This window comes from Helicoverpa armigera, chromosome 26, assembly GCF_030705265.1.
Source record: "Helicoverpa armigera isolate CAAS_96S chromosome 26, ASM3070526v1, whole genome shotgun sequence".
Lineage (NCBI taxonomy): Eukaryota > Metazoa > Arthropoda > Insecta > Lepidoptera > Noctuidae > Helicoverpa > Helicoverpa armigera.
Genome location: NC_087145.1, coordinates 3,250,022 through 3,269,882, shown reverse-complemented (window position 1 = coordinate 3,269,882; position 19,861 = coordinate 3,250,022). Strand labels below are relative to the sequence as shown.

The window sequence follows — 19,861 nt, the reverse complement described above, 5'->3', positions numbered from 1 at the left end:
CTACCTCCGCCATGACTTGGATCTATCACGCCGGCTTTTCACTATGTGATGTAATAAAATATATATAACATCCTGATATACAAAATTTTATCTCTCATCATATATCATATCCCAAACTATAAATATTTTTTCTAAATGTAAGACGAGCGATAAAATATTATATCTCAGGATGTAATATATATTATATCCCATAGTCAAAAGCTGGCTTCAGACAGGGAGCGGTCACGCGGTCAAGCGTTCAAGCGGTCAGTTTTGCGTTCAAGCTCTACGACTACTTCTACTTGACCGACGCGGTCAGAATGCCTCCTATGTAACGTAATATGACAAAGAACGCAAAACTGACCGCTTGAACGCTTGAATGCGTGACAGCTCCCTGTCTGATAGATCCATATGTGAATATCTCAACAGTTGGCCGTAAATTCATAATAAAACAGTTTTTTTAATATTTTACCAAAGTTAAAATTCGTTATGGGGCGTGATCTTATCGGTTGCGGTTATAATATACCTCAAAGTATTTTTATTGCTTTTTTTTCTCGCTGAAAGTTCCTAAAATTTAAATGTAATCCGAAAAACTTTTTAATGCAATATTTAACTATTATATCGGATGGCATCTGAATAGTAGGAACTTTCGGAGCTAGATAGGGACATTAAAAATGCTTTGGAGTATACTATTACAGTGATCGATGAGATTACGCCCCATATAGAATGTTAACTTAGGTAAAACATAAGAAAACATTTTATTTTGAATTTTCGGCTAACAGTTGAAGTATTCACCTTAAAGCAATACTATTTGTAGATACTCAATACCGACTACTTATTTTTTTGTATGGTAAATTTTAGTTCCATAAGTGACCGCTAGAGGCGCTGTAAAGTTTGCCATATAAAAAAAAATACGTAATCGATATTTAGTATCGATAAATACTATTGCTTTTAAGTCATGGTAGAGGTACTGGCACGTTTTATTATCTTGCACACTTGTAGATAAAAGGTGCAACTGTCCAGCACAAATCTGATATTGGTGTGACGGTATTCGGACACAATGAGTGAATAAGCACTGTTGTGGATCAAATTCTTAGTAAGCATTTGGCACATTTTATAAAGAAATTAAAAAAAAATATTTAACAAAAATTACCTAACTTGAAACATTCCAGATTAGCAAAATTAAATGGGATTTAAGGTATTAAGATGTGCAAATTACATAAATGTGTGTTAGAATACATGATGTTGATACAACAGCGAGTAGAGTGTCGTCGCGTACCCGTTAGCGTTTGACTAGTTCTGTTTTCTCGTCTGTTATGCATCTGCCCATGACTACTGTGACTGTAGCTGTCGCCCCCGCGCCCCCGCCCACCCCTCACTCCTCTGGCACCGTCTCCGAGCTCCGTCACCGAGCCCCATCTCGTCCCGCTTTGTGATGTCACTCTGTTGTCTCTCCAGTCAGCCAGTCATGTAGCCACAGTGTTTGTTTTAGCAGTTATCGCAGCACCTTAGCTCTTTTGTTTTGTATAGTTAGCTATGTGAGCATGGCGTCCACCGTCCCCCAGCACCGGACTCACATCGCCATCGTCACTCGGGTAGTGCTAGCTAGCTGCGAGGTGTCGCATAGTGCATGCGGTAGCCGAGCCGGTCCGAGGTCCGCACTCTGAATACAGACAACGCGCGTAACAAGAACATCCACACCACACTCGTGGGTAGTCGGTACGGCGAGCGGGGCGGGCGGGCGGTGCAGCTGTGTGGTGTTGCAGCTGCGCGTGGTGCGCGCCTTCAAGTCCACGCTGGAGGACCTGGAGGAGCGGCTGTCGGCGCACTCGGCGGCCGGGCTGCGCTCGCGCCTGCGCGGCTACGACGTGCCCTACATCGACGCCGACGACGTGCCGCCCGCCGCGCGCACCGAGACCACCATATTCTAGCCGCCACCGACCGACACCACCACTTCCGACCTTTTATTTTTATTGTATGCAAGTTTTCGTTGTTCCCGGCGGCCCGGCCGCCCTCGTACTTAACGCCGCAATCTCCCGCGTAATCTCGACGCTTTCGCCGCGCCCCTATCTCGTTTCTGTCTCGATCGTGTTTACGCTTTAACGATTAATCGACTCTTAATTATAGTACGTTAAGAATTTTTATTAAGTGTTGAAATTTTTTAGTACTAGGTAGTTGATAGAGCAATAAACTACTAGACGATGTTAGCGGCCCGATGGTAGGCTCCTACACCGAATTGTGCCTGTTGCTGCGCCGCCCGTGCGCGTGCGCGTTATGTACATTCAAATCATATTTGTAACCTGTTGATGATGTTAACGTTTCAATAGAGTGTTTGCATATTTTAATAGTTGACGAGTGAGCATATCTTAGTGTCGGGACCCCTATTTCTTATACGTAGGTTATACGACTCCTTCTACCGGTCATTATAAATGAACACTGCTATTTTAGAGATGAACATATTTGTACATAAGTTAGTGAACTTCAAAACGTCTTTTTATGAATATCGGAGCAGTGATATTTTGTATAGGTAGCTATATGAAACTTAAATCTAAATTATGAAACTCCAATTTAAATTGTAAACTTTTTAATATTCCTTGAACTTCGAAATTTTACGAAAAAATTTAAAAGATTTAAAAAAACTTTTTAAAGTTTTCAACTTCGTCACTTACTTAGCTTTTTGTGTAAGTAGTTTGTTACGAGAAAATATTATTATTATTATGAGATATTGAGGGTACTTGGCAGCTTGTGTGTTTTCTTTCATAGTAAATTTTGGGACCACTTTTAACCCCTTCTATCTTTGAGATCTATATCTTCATTAAGTATAATTATATATTATATTGGTTATGAGACGGTAATTTGTCTATAAAAAAATCAAATATAATTAATCAAAACTTACATAGATTTTATGTATACGCCTAAAGTTTAGTATGAATAAGACACTTCACGCTTACAAAAGAGAACCGAAAAAGCTCTAACAAAAGTGTATCTTTAATGAATTGGTTTTTGCGAGAAATGTTACGAGAAATATTTACATTAAAAAAAAATAAACTGTAAGCAAATTCCATAGCATTTTTTTTCGCCTGTCATGTTCTGATGGGGGTGGCCATTTAGCCCATACGCTCTATTTCAGATGTTGACGGTAAGTTTAGGTCTGACGGCTAGGAAGCGTACCGTTGTAAGTATTCACGACGGATGTGTAGGTACACGTTGAACATTCATTTGAGTAGAGCATGGACCCGTGGTGTCTGCACTTGGCTGGCCAGCGACTTCCAACCCCGGCTTCATTGAATACTATCAATTGTAAACCCTGTTGGCAACAATACTAGGTACCTACCACAGTATTGAATCGCGAAGCATAATCATATTTTTAGTTACTTGTAGTACATAAGCATACTATCATTGTTTTAATTTTTTTTAATACAGTACATGTTGTATTTTTGCTAATAATTACTTTTGACACAAGACCAACAGCTTTAGTCCCAGTTACAAATTGAATAACAATTGCATATAATTCAATAAGCCGATACGTACACCAATAAAGGTGAGACCGCTGGCGGCCATCTTGTGACGTCACGTCGACAATATGGCCGCCGCGACTAGATTGTAAGTTCTGAGCATTATAATGGAGCAAATGTATATTATTTTGGTACAAAATGTTGTTTCTTTTAATTGTTTTTAATTTTTAATTATTTTTGCTTCGCATTTACAGTGTGATCATGCTTATATTACAGTGTTATGCATGTATACTGATGTCTGTGAGTATTGCACAATTTGTATTTTATTTCTTTTATTATTGTAAGTAGATGTTTGTTAAGAGTTTCTGATAATATACATTAATTACGAATAACCTTTTATATTGTCAGACTCTCGAAAAGGTTTTATATCCGAATTTTTCATTTTTTTATTACTGTAACAATCCAGCATTTAATATAAAATGGTTTTATATACAACCACGATAACTTACAACTCTAACACTGTAGTTGTTAAGCTGATAAAATATTTACATGAAAATTAAATGAACGCATAAATTAATATTATCTCCACTATTACACCAAATTAGTAAACTTAAGTCTTATATAAAATAATAACTAAAACAAAACGGCTTTTACATTATCCACTTAATTTTTTTTCATTAACTCGGTTGTGTATGTACTTATGTAATAAGTTGATTTTCGTTTTCTTTATTTATTTTGAGTTTTACTGTAACAATACGTTTAATTGTTAAATAATACATACTTAACCGGCACTATAAACCACTATAGTAAATAAAAACTCATTATAATAAAAGTATTTATTTGACAAATGTTGATATTTTATTTTGTTTTTTACCTGAAACACGTTGATAGCGAGTCGCCGAAGCAACCGTCGCGAGTAGCTCACATACCGGACTTTCATTGATCTGAGTAGCTGTAGTTCCCACACGGTATTTTTACTATATTTTATATTATTATTTTGTTTATATATTTAGTATCTGCTACTGGATGCCCTCGACCCCGACCCAGCTAGTGAATGCCCCCTATTAGTTACAGTTAGGCACTTTACTAACGAAACTGCTTCCTTAAAAATATTTCCATAGTTTTCTATAGCTACAACTCTTCACTATCAGTAGTTGTGGTGTTCTAAAGACAAATGACGTTTCAGTTTTTTAAGAGCTCAACCAACTAATCTCGGCGACGTCGCCGCGACTGATTGGCGACCCGTCGGCGACCTTATGTAATAGAACTTTTGAAACAACTAAGTTCGCTGATAAAGTCGCCAGATTGAGTCAACGGGTCGCCGAAATTGCTGTGTTGAGCATTTTATAATTTTAGAAAGAGGTTCTGTTTGATTTTGGAATGCCATTGGCGAGTTTCCCACGTAATTAGTGTATGGGCGACAAAGCAGTTTGGTTACGCGGCTGTAGCTAGGGTCGCCGGACGCGTACTCACACGTCCGTCATGGTTTTTTGCAGCAAAAGGCGGACATATTGGCCGGCCGCAGGATATTTGTCAATAATTATTTGGCGGAGCACCGGAGGATCAGCGTGCAATCTGGAGGCAGCTCCCTTCCCGCGCTCAGCCCCGTATCGCATCAGAGCGATGATTAAATAATGCCCCAAATAATAAAACACGACACTAAAGTGAAACTAACACGCACGGACTCAAACTACTGCCATTTAAAACGTTCAAAACAATCCCAACGGATATTCTAAAATTATAATAATAAATTACAGTTTTTCGCTAAAATTTCTAAATAAAAATACATTTTTTGAAATCTCTTAAAAATGTAAATGCAGTAGATAGTTAAGAATTGTTTACTAAAATATAAGTAAAACATTAGATTCGCAAAATATATTGATTTAGATTTATATGATAACTATGGTGCACCACTATTTAGATGGACTAAATAAGATTTTGAGCAAATTATTTTACGACCGGTATATATAACAAAATATTAAAAAGTTTCTGATATATTTAATTAATATCGTTTTTAATTTTTCTGTAAATATATAAATCTTTAAACTCATCCTTTCTTGTAATTAATATGTTTAAAATAACTGTTGTGTGTTAAAAATAAAAGTATATAATACGGATAAAGTCATGTGCCATTTTTATATATTAAAAAGTAAATAACGAAACACACAATTTGTGCTACTCAAGTGCTTTTATAAACGTTTTTAATAATAAGATGATATTTAAATTTGCTTGTTATTTTTGTTTGTTTGTTTTATTGGAAGAATGCGATCTGAATGTGGAATATTTAGTGTTAGATGATGTGTCTTATTTATTAGAAGCTCGTTGTGTTTTGTCCTTACGTAGTTGGAGGGATTGATTCGTGTATATGTGTCGGCCACAACTACAAAACACAAACGCTATGCTCATATTTTTATAGACTATACATCGATTTAGCAAAACAGTAGAACTGTATGCATATTTGTTATATGGCACAATAATATAGTTTTATACATTTTGCATGAATCGGAAAACTTTTATTGTTAAAATCTGATCTTTTTATTTTTCAATATTTTTATGTGTACTTTGGTAACGATATCACGACTCTGACTTGTAAAGGTTGTGAGGTGGTTACCGAAGTACCTCTATATAGCCTTACACTACACACTATCACTATTCTCTAATCTTCCGTCTCCTTCTGTTTTGTTCCTTTCCTCTTCACCAAGGTATCTCAAGCAAATTTAATTATCATTCCAGTGTTTTGTGGTAAAGTTTAATATGTTTATATGTTAAGTATATACTAAATATTTAATAAAAAAAAACGTTTGTGTATTGATTCTTAAAGTTGAATGCACCACAAGTAGACTTAAACATTGCCTGCTACGTCAGTGTTAAGACTTAGAAGAGTATAGTATACAAAAATATCTATTATACCTAAAATTATGGATGATTAATCGTGTCTTGGTGTACACCAAACTTAGATGTAAAAATATTAAAATACGTTTTTTCAAAAATTAAATAATTACGCTTTTAGTAGGTGCGAACACGGCGTTAGTGTTAACTCTCATAGAATATGATATTCGGAAGCCATAGCAGAGCATGAGTTGTCACTATACATACGTATCTCGGTATAATAAACTGGTACTGTTGTTAATTCGTTATCTCTAACGCTTCTTGTCTTAAAGTTTAGTAATAAAGTATCTATACTCCAAAGTAACTTTCATTTCACCTGCCACATTGTGGAGAGCTGCAAATATAAGGTAATCTTGCAGTATTGGCAACGTGTTGATGTGTCGATGTTGGTCCAATGTTTGTTGTTGGCGCCTGTGGCCAACATGGGCGCCTGTCGTACGGTCTCTAGTCGATGTTAGATCGCTTCGAGCTTCCACGCTGACTCTAGTACACCAACTGTCGACTAGCATGGACGACATGTCTTTGCGTATATGATGCACATACTACCGATCACTGCAAACATTTCCACGCCAAGGTAAACTACTTGATATTACGCACCTATTGCAACGCTTGCAGATTTATATGTATCTACACTATGTATGTAACATATATGCAATGACAGTACATAACTAACTAGAATAGATGACGTGCTCCGCTTGAACATAATCGCCACGCTAAACGAAATATATGTAAATAGTAACACATGTCAAAATTAATTGAAAACCCAAAAAAGTCACAAATCAAAACTGTATAGGCATCATCTTGTTGTTAGTTTCACTCTGTAATAAGTGTATGCTTCTGTATATAGTTGTAATATAGCTTGACTAGATTGTCCTATACCGGTATACTTAGGTAGAACTTATCTGGTATGTGAGCGACTACGTCGACATCGATATATTGTGTGTGCTTCACTAGATATAGATCGCATGATGACAGACATACAAACACAAGTGCCGATACAACTACACACACTCATACACACACACATGATTTATTTTCAACAAAACAACGGAACTACAGCAAAAAACATAGGATATGTGTTCAATGTTAAATGTTATATTGTATTTTTTTACACCTAAGTTTGTTATTATTTGATTTTTATTACTTGCGTTTTTAAAAGATGGATGTTAACGGAGCCCTGGATGGAAAAAAATACATAAAAAATCTAGTTTATAAGTGCACACCCCATGAATGTGCTTTTTAAGGTACCTTATAGGATGTACCCCGCGTCTTACAATTTTAGTTCTGTTTATTGTGTATCTATATACTATATATACTTCTTCTAATATCTGCTCTTTGCTTCGCGAGGCACACAGCTTCGTCTAGTCCCCCTGATAAACTTTCTATACTTTCTGATATTATTTCTGAAGACACTGCTATTGCGTCCAACGCTACTCTACCTCCTTTATATACCTGCCTTATATACTTGACTGGTAGAAGCGTCACGTTAGTTACTGTTGATAGATTAGCAGTAGAGTAGCGTTGGTCCCCAGCACGCAGTATATGTATGTATGTATGTATATCCTTCCCGCGCCGCCGCACGGCGGGTGCGCCTCTGTGTCGTACCTTTACTTCAAGTTCTCGTTTTTATTTTCTTTTCCATGAATACCCAATTGCACACGGAAGGTGATAGGTGGCGAGTTACAAGAACGATTGATTCCCGTCCCCTACAGCAAGACGTCTACCGATCAAGCTGTAAGATTCACATTTATGAGAGGACAGCCTGTTTCACTCACTTTTTATTGTTTATTTGACTATTTTTATGTTAACATTTTTTCGTTTTTGATTATTTTTTCGTTACGTTCAAATGTTTTAATACTGTACTGTCTATCTATACCTACAAATGTCCGTTCTGTAACTGTTTCCCACTGGCTTGTTTGTCGTAGTGTTGACTGTGCACTTCCACGCTTATATACCTCACTTTGTCTCCTGTATGCGCTTGTATATCTACAATGCGTGGTCTCTCTAGGACTGCTTAGCTGTCAAGCCGATATCTTCCCACCCTAGTATATACGTACACTACACTAGCTTCCTACCCACCGATATCGATATATGTTGTTGGAGTGCTACGGTCAATGTCATGTGCATGAGTCTCACTGCATGTATCCTGACGCATGCGCTCTGTTAAACATATTATATACCTATTTACATATATCCCCCACCTGGGCAATGGGTGTCAAATATTTTATCACATTTTCTCACTTGTGATTTAAATATTGTGGAACTGTGTTGTAAATTAATCGACTTCAAATACTTAATTATTTTCCAAAAACCACTTCTGCTGTAAATATGCAAATGTGTGTCTTGCAATAAAATATATAATTCTAAAATATAAAATCTTGAAGTCGATTTTCTAATGTGGAATGCATTGTAAATATGACATTTAATGTTTTTTTTTACTATTAATGTAATACTGGTTTTGATTGATGTGGTATTATTAACAAATTAACATGGGTTTCGAGTATACAAATATATAGGATTCTGATAGGAATCTGAAGATAATTTGAGTCGATGAACACAAAGTATTGACTAGAAGTTCCTAGTAGATAAAATAGCTTTTATATTGTTTTGGCAACCCATATATCATGGCATAGTGATGTTGTTTTTATGTTTTGCGTCATATTATGCACTAAAGCTCGGTCCACAGGGGTACTGGCGTGCGTCTGCGTCCCTACGACACAACACGCCAGTACTCGCTGTGTGACCGACGCATTCAAATTGTACAATTCGTGGGGTCCTAACAAGCCAGGGATTCGTCATAGCTTTCAATCCATTTCGAAAACTAGAAGCATCCAAAGTAATGTTCAATCTAAAACAGCTTTTAGAAAACAAAATTTTCTTTATATCTGTCATAGGCTAGTACAACGCTTTACGTCTCCGTGTTGGTAAAGGGACTGAAGGTCGCAGGTTTTGTCAGCTTGCTTCACAATATTTCGGATATAGGACGTTGTTGGGTAAAGCGATGTTGCTTCGTATGATGTGCAATGTAAGTAGGGCAGCATAGAGCTTCGCGTAGGCCACGTGGCGCCCGAGGGCGCAGCGCTGCATGCACTAGCTCGCGGCGGAGTCTGTATTCAGAGCGTGAGTCCCGAGCCCCGGCCGCTCACTGCATGGCATGGCTCGCCGACACATTCTGTGACTCGAATTTTCAACCTAACGCTTTCTTGCCTATTTTTTATGGTTCGGTGTGCTTGTATATGTTGATGCGTGTCGCTGCGGCCGCCCTGGGCCCCGCCTCGCTGGAGGCGGGGCGCAGGGCCTGGGCCGCAGCTGACGGGCGGCGCGTGCGCAGATCCGCGTGGTGAACGCGTTCCGGCAGGGGCTGGACTCGCGCGGCTCGCTGGCGGACGCGGCGCTGGCCGAGGCGCTGCGCAAGCAGACGGCGCTGGCCAAGCGCTTCTCGCACTCGTCCAGCATCGACTACGCCGACGCGGCGCGCGACTCGCTGGCGCCGCACGACATCGACGTGGAGCGCCTGTCCAGCCACAGCCACACGGAGACGGCCGTGTAGCCGCCGCCCGCGTCCGGCGCGCCGGCTGACTGCCCGCCCGACTGCCCGCCCGACTGCCCGACTGCCCGCCCGACTGCCCGCGCCGCAGCTCATCGATGCAATAATTTAGCGATTAATATCAGTATTATGGACGCCGCCGCCCCGACACCGACCGTGCCCGCGCACGAAACTCGAACCGTTACGCTGCCATCGCTCTAATTATATTATTATACATACGAGTAATAATAATGCTAAACGATTGTGTATAAAATCATATTTATAAAGGTAACGAGGATGATCAAGTTTGGTATTTGATTTTGAACACGTATGGTTGAGGGTGCGTGACGAGCCGGGCGCCCGCACTAGTCTCGCAGCCACCAGTGTACTTGAGCATAAGTTATATTGTTAACTAGTGTGTTTAATTATTCGATTGTTTTGAAAATATTTTATTATTATACGCGCGCGTCGCGATGCGCGCGTCTGTTGAACAAATAAAAAAAATATTGTCTAATTATTAATTTTAGATTTAAGCGCAAGGATGAGCGAATGGACGTGTGTTTTTTGAAAAAAAAAATAAAGTTTTCGCATACCATCGTGTCATCTCTTACACGGAATGAAATGTTTTATATTGCTTTTGTCAAAGACATGTTGTGGGAGCGGCGCGGCGGGCGCGCGGGACTCACCTTTTGTATAAAGTTATTTCATTTGTAGCGCTGTCATCGTTTGTACGTACGCCCAGTGATATTACGTCCGCGCGTGCCCGCCGCGCCGCCTATACATATATATATATATATACTTAACTAAATTATTGAACTATTAGTTAAGGTGTTTGTTATAAATTTCAATAACTTTTTTGTTTTACGACCTTTTTCCCCTAAATCTAAGTATACATTTAAGTCATATCTCGAAGCGTAGACGCATAAACAGAAAAGTTTCTACACAAGAACGACAAGCAAACATTCTTGTGTAAAAACCGACGTAGTCCACTTTGAACATCTTCAAAATGTTTCAAATAGAAATAAACATTAAAATTGTATAGCTGAAGGTATTTATTTGTAATGCTAGTCTCTTATGAAACAAAATACTAATTATTCAATTATTATAATGTACTTATTGATTATTGATAAATACTTCAAGTTTATTAAACAAGATATAGTCTACGGTGTAACGAATTGATTTGGCAATTTTTTGTGTATGAGCAATAGCGAGGCGCTCCAACTAGGCGACGTAGTATCGCAGCAGAGGCATTTTCAACTTATATCGTAAGACATTACTTATCGAGTTAGTGACGAGTCGACATCGGCGCCTACTCGCCGCCACGCGGTTTACTATAATATGAGTATAAATAATGAGAATCAAAACGATCTAGCGAATCGGCAATGTTCAATTTTGTATAGAACGTTTCATAGTAGCGGTATTTGAGAGTTGTTACGTTTTATTTGTGAGCTCGCGAGGCCCGCCCCGCCCGCCTCATCCACGACAGTGGCGCGACAACTATTAAAACTATTAAACAATCTTGTAAGTAATTAAGTATTAGCTTCGAATCAATAAAGCCTTTTTAAAAAAAATTAGTTAAAAAATGAAACTATTGAAACTTCACAATGTTTAAATAAAATAATATTAGTTATGATTTCAGTGATTAGAGAGGTCATGGTATCGTTTTGTGTATTATATAATATTGTTTCGTTGATATTCGTTACCACGAGTTCCCCAATGAAAGACATAAATAATTAGGAGTCGATCGTTGTAGAGGTGCGCACAGGCGCAACCCTTACCTAACAGACAATTTGTTTGACACGACAGTCTGCCACTAACCATTTTAGCTGATAAGTCCCATTGTTGTATTTTTCGTCTCACAATAAATGAAAATCTATTTTATTGTTTTTACATGTGTGTTTTATTTGGTCATTCCCTTGTACATTGGTTACCAGTTCATTTTTCCATCGATAGATGTCAGGCATGGCTCGATAGTCGATCTATTTTAAATTACCTAGCAACTAAATTGATGTCAGGATCAACGTGCCTTTACAAGTAGGTAAGCACTTAAAACCAAAATACATAGTTAACCAACCGATGCAAAATGAATAATAAATTAAACACAGTTATAGATACAACATACACATTGAATACCTAGCGATTGTGTCGCTTTTTCTTTATGTATTCACAGAACAAATCACGATTACCTCTTGCTATTATAACGTACAAGTCCAATGCGATCACATTTAAAGTATCTGCTACATCTCCAAACGTTTTAATTGGTTTATTTTTTATTCCTACTATTTCAAATACATACGCAATTGTCAAAACGTTGCTTAGTAGAAATATCAACGCAGACATGGCAAAGCGTCTCCATATGTTGGCTTTAGCAGTAACACCAGCCTTATTTTCCCGGAACAGAGAATATAAAACTGTCCCGTAAATAATCATATTTAATATCAGAGGCACATAATATATTACATTCATAGTCATAGTCATTACGCGGAAAACATCGCCTCCTAAATTATTAACGTAACTATACCACGTAGTAAAATAATACACGAGTGAGATAAAAAATGGGACACCCCAAGCAAATAGAGAACTTTTCAAATATCTCCTATGAATGTCAGTATAGAACACTTTTACGAGATCTTTGTAGAAAATAAAGAACAGGACTAATAACCAGAAAGAACCCGACAATTTTGCAAAAATAAATAAAACCGAAGGAAACAGTAACAGTAAGTTATTACGTATAGGAACCCCTTCATAAATTAAAGAATAGGAGAGCACATAGAAAAAAATACTTAACATGTTAGCAAGGATTGTATTGAGTATCACGTAGTTTCTGAAATGCCGGAACTTCTTGATGAGGCACCACGATGTCAATCCGCAAATGAAGGAAACTAGAGATATTGCGATTATGCACCAGTAGAAAATTGTGTATCTGTTATTAGATACAAAATAAGTTGTTGTTTGTGTAGATTTGGGGTCTAATAGACTATATAGCATATATTTACGTAAGGCGTTGTAAACACTAGCGTTGTAGTCCCGGGTAATGTTTTCACTGAAGACGTATAGAAAGAAATTAACAGCACTGGTATGGTTTTGTGCCATGCTGACCATTGGCGTTCCAGGGGGAATCCGGAAAGACGCACGTAGATGTTTCAAATGTTTATAAAACAAATTCAAATGTCGCACTTGCCCCAAGATGTGACTACGGATATAAATATATAAAATCGACTATGCCTCGTGGAGGTATGATACTTATTGAGCTAGAAACAATTAAACTTGTGTTCGTGATGAGGTGGTGACCTTACCACGTTACCTACCTGTGTGAGTGAAACCTGTAAAGTGACTTTGTCGAATGTTTTAAAAAAGCCAAAACATCGTTAATAAATTAATATATAATTCACTCGTTTCTCTAGTTCGGCGTGTACCTACTTAGCTACCTATACATATCTTTAATATCGAACATACTCCTTGATGCAAATCTCGTATCAGCAGAAACGAACTGCTTATGTCTTCCGACCCAGAGGCAAAATAGGAGGCTAGGTTGGCTAGGATCCCTACACACACGCCGTAGGATCAGGTACTCTTACTCTCTGCAATGCCCTCTATGTGCAATTTATAAAATTGGCATTGAACTAGATAGACACAGGGATTTAAATTAGGTCTTGCTTAATTTAACAAAAACTACGCTACCAATATAGCACTAGCGACCAATGAAACGGTTTTTTTTTACATAAAAATGTCTTTATTACGAGATGCTGAACATTAAACAATTATTAATTTTCGTTTAATAGGTGAACATAAAATTACCTTGATTAAAATGTCACTTTATCTATTTTGTTGATTTTAGGCATATTACCTAATACAGTGATTAAGCACTTCGTTTCATAGTGGACAACAGTACAACACCATCATATTCTTAAGCGTAAAGACGGCCGGGGGGTTTTTCATCCCAAGGGTACCTGGGGCGAGGGTTGAAAGGCGGCAGCGTGGGCAGGGGGAAGTCATACCCTGGCAGATGCAGCGACCTCGCGTTACGCCGGTTGTACCCGGGGTGAGTCGGTCCAGTGTCCCGGTTGGAAGACGGCCGACTTCCACTGCTGCCGCGAGAGCCTCTTGGGGTACCCAAACTTCTCGTGTACCTTCTGTTAGGGTCCAACTTGATATCATCTATGACTGAAGGCAGGGACGGGTGGTCAGCCGTTGTCGGGGCGCGTTCGATGTTATCTCCTTGATATAACCATAGAGGCTCATCATCAGCCCCACGGCGAGCTCGCATGATCACCGGCCGCCTCGGCTGCGGCGGTGGCCGATATGTAGGAAGAATAATCCGCTGACATGTTGATTCAGCGATCAAAAACACCGCGAAAACACACAGCACTAAAGTTAGCTTGCACATCTTGTATATGCACTTAGGATGGAGTTTCTTGAAATGATATTTTGGTTATATTCACGCGAGTATTTATACGGCTTCTTAAGGAAACTGAGGTACTTAACCCGAGACTCGATGCGTTTGAGAAAAAGGGAAGAACCTGACTGGTCATTGTTTGTTTATATTTAAGTTTGCTAGATAAGGAGTTCATACATGTGTAATGAACCATTAAATGTGTCAATAACATTAGGTAGCCTACCGAGTATCGGGGATTTTTTATAGGAATAGCTTACTTACTACCTACGTGATAGGTTGGCATTTGACGTGACTAAGTTGAATCTATTTCGTGAGATCCAATTTCTAAAAAATCCCCCGATACCTATATAGTACGCTCCTACAAGGAAAGAAAAACGAAATCTATTACTCGGAATAAATATGCTATTACCTATACCTACCTATGTCATGCTTGTTAACTTCAGTTTTAGTAAATCAAATTAAACAGATTCAGACATTTTTGGTCTACTACAAGGCGTTCGTCACGAGTGAGTCTAAGAAAACAAAATTAAGTAAGTACCTATGAAGAATTTCCCTTAACCACGTGACGAACGCCTGTTTTACTTTTTTGTAGTGAGGCCATCTGTTTTTATTGCATTATTTCTTTTTGATCATAGTCGTGGTGGCCCAGTAGGTAAAAAACCAACCTCTCGAGTATGATGGTGTGGGTTCGATTCCAGGCAAGGCAAGTACCAATGCAACTTTTCTTAGGTTGTATGTAAGTACTTTCTAAGTATATCTTAGACACCTATAGGTGATAAAAAGGTGGATCAAACCTGGACTATAAAGTCTGAAATCATCAACCCGCATTGCAAGCGTGGTGATTAATGCTCAGTTCTACTCCGTGCGAGAGGAGGCATGTGCCCAGCAGTGGAACGATAAAAAGGCTGAAGCAGCACAGTACAGTAGGTACATTGTAGGTACATTTTGATAATGTTATAGGTAATTCTATTATAACATAGATATTATGTTATGTTCTCAATTTCAATTTATGTGTGTTAACAATCATGCCGTTTCAGAGATTAGCTGAAAAAACCAGACGGATAGACAAACATTGTAAAAATGACTTTTTTATTCCAAGTACCTACGAGTACATAGGTAAGTCTAAGTAGGTATGTTATGAATTTTGGCAAAAGCTCAGAATTTCTTATTACGGACAGACACTTCCATCAATGTATTTCTACATAATCACTACATACTATAAAACAAAGTCGCTTTTTCTGTCCCTGTATCTCTATGTCCCTTTGTACGCTTAAATCTTCAAAACTACGCAACCGATTTTCAAGCATTTTTTTTTATAGATAGAGTGATTAAAGAGGAAGGTTTACATTTATTATAATAATACCATAGGTACGTACATTAAATAGTGGGGAAATACCGTTATCCCTTGTGAAACCGGGGTGGGTCGCTAAGTAGGTATATGACGGCGACCGATCTAATTACTGCTTATCAGCCTGGAGCGCGATCTTCGCTGACCTACAGCACCCAGTAGGGGATCACCCGTTATCTACACCTATACTAATATTATAAAGCTGAAGAATTTGTTTGTTTGTTTGAACGCGCTAATCTCAGGAACTACTGGTCCGATTTTAAAATTTATTTCTACTTTTTATCCCGGTACGGGAAGTAGTTCCCACGGGATGCGGGTGAAACCGCTGGCAGAAGCTAGTTTATTTTATATAAATCCTACTAATATCATAAATGCGAAGTTTGTGAGGATGCATGTATGTTTCTTATTGTTTTGCGCTAAAATCGCTGAAAGGATTCATTTTTAGGGTTCCAAAGAGTAAAACTGGACCCTATTATTTTCGCTCCTGTGTCCGTCCGTCCGTCTGTCACCAGGCTGTATCTCATGAACCGTGATAGTTAGAGAGTTGAAACTCTCACAGATGATGTATTTCTGTTGCCGCTATAACAACAAATACTGAAAACTAGACTAAAATAAATATTTTGGGGTGCTCCCAACAAACGTGATTTTAAATAATGGTACGGAACCCTTCGTGCGCTAGTCCGACTCGCACTTGGTCAGTTTAAAAAAAATATTTGGATTTCCATCAGGATACACATATAACGTAACCCATATAACCATTTTTGGGAACATAACGTAACCGTTTCGACACTTAGCGTCGACACTGATCTATCTCGAAACATAATCTCGTCGACGTTCCGTGTTAGCGCCGTCGCTGCAACTAAAAATGGGGAAGATCTCGACACAATAAACAAGTAACATTTGGTTTCTAATTTACGTCGCCGTGTCGTAACATTGTTACCATATTTTCGCACTAATCATTCAATCATTCATTCGTTCGATCAATTTCGTTGGCTCGTGCGTGAGTGACACGACGAAATAATACAAAATACAAGAAATCCCATAATGATGGTTGAAGTATGATAATGAAGTAAACAAAGTTTTAGTTTTCATTAATTAATATGGTTTATAATGCTCAAATCTTATTGGGGAAAAAAGTTTACTGTGTAATTTCGTTGAATATGTTGATATTTCCAACGCGCCACCTTAATATCATGTTTTAATAATTCTGGCGAAAGAAAAACTTTTGTTAAATAAAATAAAAATATAAAATTATGCACATCGAGTGCTCTAAAGCTTCCATTTAAATACAATATCAAATATTTTAATCCTAATACAAATTATTTTAGCAAGATTTACTCATAAAATTGATAAATAATGAATTATGAAAAAACATTTTTGATGTTTGTTATGAAAAATATGCTCGTCGCAACTAGTCACAAAGTTACGACAATGTGTCGACACGTGTCGACATGTTACGGTAAATTGTTACAAAATTACTAGATTTTTAAGATGGTTTCTCTTAACATTTGGTTACAGTGTTTTCCAAAGTTTTTATCAAGATGCTTTTTTGCATTGTTCTAACCAAAGAAGGCTCATCAGAATTAATATCGCTTGTACCGACTAGGTACTTGGGTCAAAGACGAAGACGTCTTGTTTTGGCCGAAAAAAAGAAAAAACAGCGATTTGGAGCTCGAAAGTTGAAACTTTGGCACTAGGGTAGGGACTATACCAATAAGCTCCTCGGTACGAAATTCCGTACTGTTTTCCTGTAAATGGCCTAGAAAATAATAAGTTTTAAGTTCAATAAAATGGGTATCCGTCAATTTACCCTACCAACAATGCAACATCATGAAAAAAATATTATTATAATAAAAAAAAATCCTACACGTACTCGTACGAATACAATTACTTGAGATATTTTGGGACGTACTTATTTCTTTAACTCTTCTGTAAAAAGTTTAAGTCCATCGGAATTTACGTAAGGTTTTTGGTTGTTTACTCATTTGAAATTTCATTAAATGGTTGATAACGGCAGAAAACATAGACAGTTTGAGAATAACTGGCTCTCGTCATGTTTTTATATATGCAAGTTAGGTTAAAGTGTTCTGGAACATCGACTACACATGTTACTACCCCGTTACAACACAATTGTGTCAACATTGCACACTGGTTACAAACCAAACGCAAAGTTTCTAAAATGTGTGGTTACAAATTAAGCTGTAAAGTATCGAAACAGCGACCACACAAAGTTACTGAATCTAGTTTCAGTCACATTTTTACTGAACCGTTACAACACATAAAAGCTAATCCCTACACAGTCACGTTGTGTCGTACCTGTTACGAAACTGTTGCGACTTGTTACATCTTTATCATATCTGCGACCAAAAATGGTTGTATGGGAAGTACACTAAACACAAATACCTACATAGGAACTGATTACTGTGTTTCCCCAATTACAGGAAACCACAGCATTTACTTAATGATAACTAGATTCTGATGAACTGAGCTGAGGTCAGATAGGCAGTCGCTTCTTGTAAAGCACTGGTACTCAGCTGAATCCGGTTAGACTGGAAGCCGACCACAACATGATTCGGAAAAGGTTCGGAAGATGGAGGATGATGAACTAGATTTTGATGAAACTTGGAAGATTATATCAGAATAACATATACGTTTCATACTGTGGTGAGTGGTTCACACAGGAAGCAGGTGGAATCGCTGTGCACAAGCTTGTCTAGAGTGTAGGTAAGGTATTCCCCGTCCTATCTCGATCTAAACGTGTATATACATCTCCGATATTTGACATGCTATAGACATAGGTAAGTATCCAAGAAATTCAGGGTTCCATTGAATTTTCAACCGTATTCCAAAAAGCAGGTTTTCATCATTTCGTCGATTAGCCAAAGCGAGAATTGTACCTATATCAAACGTTTTCTAATGACATTCAATGGTTTGCCATTGGTCTGTACGGTAGTCTGGGGCCCGATTCTCCTAAGTTAATAATGTCAAAATCTAATAGAAATCGAATCGGAATATGATCGTAATAGCAGTTTTAACCGTATCGGTCATTCTGCTACTAATAAAAGACCAATCGTATTCGATTGACATTTGATTGGTTTGCGATTGGTCTGCTATTTTGGTGATTTTGGTTTATACGGTAGTTTGCTCTACAATCATATTGCAATAGTTAATCATTTGCAGACAAAATGATTCATTATTGAATGACAGAAAAGGATAAAAACGTTTATTTCAAAGAAAAAATAGCGGAATGCCACTTACGTTTCAATCGTAATCGAGTCGGGATTGGATCGCAGTCGAACGTCAATCGAATGTTTTTAAGTAAAATTAGGAGAATCGTGCCCCTGCTCTACAATCGCAAGTTTCATGAATCCGTTCAGCCGTTTTCGAAGAAGAAGTAACAAACATACAAACTATTTATTAATAACATATAACTCCATTTATTAATGAACACTCCATCCTTAAGATGAAGTCACGCCGCAAGTTACACCTGGCTTGCCTACTCTTTGGGGTTATAAAGTACAAAGAACCGTCCTATTTGTATAGCAAACTTAGCTTCATTGCTAGTAAGAGAGAACGCCCGGTAAGACAATGCTCACAGCAAATCTCCACGGAACCGCACAGCACTGCGGCCTTCAGAGGCAGTTTTAGGTACGCTGCTACTAAATGCTGGAACAATATGCCCCCGCCAATAAGAAATGCCAAAACTCTTGGTACTTTTAGAATACACCTTCGAAAGTTCCTCATTAACTCACAAAAAGAACTTGGTATGACGATCTCAAACACGTCCATAATATAGCGATAGCACGTACCTGCCGTGATGGTGTTTCGTCGCCGTATTCCGGTCCACTCGTAGTCTGAGAGAACTAATACTAGTAGTTTACCTAGTAACACATTTCTACACTTCAATATTAATCATAGTTCACATTCAAGCACAACACACACACAGAACATAAAACACTTACTTCAAATACACACAGCACACACACCAATGGTCTACTCGACGTCCGTGCGTCATTTTTAGGGATCCAGCAGAATACCAGCGTCAGGTATTCTACCTGACACATGCTGAGTTGGACTCCCATTCGGTGCAAACGTAAGACACTGCAGCGGGCCGTTAATCTCTGATTGTATTTCATATTTTATGTTTCTCTTTCTACCCACTTCTTGTTTTGTTTTATTTTTCTTATTGTGGTGTCTTTTTGTTTGTCTGAATAAATGTTTTATCTATCTATCTATCAAACTTATGCTTTTATATTTTTTGTGTATTT

The 19,861-nt window shown here is 38.1% G+C and overlaps 2 protein-coding genes across 11 annotated transcripts in view; one reads left to right on the top strand and one right to left on the bottom strand.

Moving 5' to 3' along the window:
- The window catches only part of Pmca (plasma membrane calcium ATPase), a 152,784-nt gene extending 141,045 nt beyond the window's left edge, over positions 1-11,739 (top strand). For 5 of the 10 annotated variants that reach the window (XM_049849407.2, XM_049849408.2, XM_049849406.2 and 2 more), the window contains one exon: positions 7,989-8,768. In XM_049849407.2, coding sequence (XP_049705364.2) covers positions 7,989-8,369 — 381 coding nt within the window. In that variant the 3' untranslated portion in view covers positions 8,370-8,768. Of the gene's footprint in view, positions 1-1,745; positions 3,042-4,930; positions 6,013-7,988; positions 8,769-9,654 lie in introns of those variants that run through there. The other 5 variants (XM_064041862.1, XM_021331357.3, XM_021331351.3 and 2 more) reach the window with 4 other exon arrangements.
- Positions 11,740-13,559: 1,820 nt separating this feature from the next.
- Positions 13,560-14,325, bottom strand: LOC110373917 (lebocin-4). Its single transcript, XM_021331390.3, has one exon. It carries the CDS (start codon positions 14,234-14,236, stop codon positions 13,757-13,759), a length of 480 nt encoding a protein of 159 aa, XP_021187065.2. The 5' UTR covers positions 14,237-14,325; the 3' UTR covers positions 13,560-13,756.
- Positions 14,326-19,861: the final 5,536 nt, after the last annotated feature.

Coding starts and splice junctions, on each gene's coding strand:
- LOC110373917 (XM_021331390.3), bottom strand. CDS start 14,236: ATGTGCAAGCTAACTTTAGTGCTGTGTGTTTTCGCGGTGTTTTTGATC.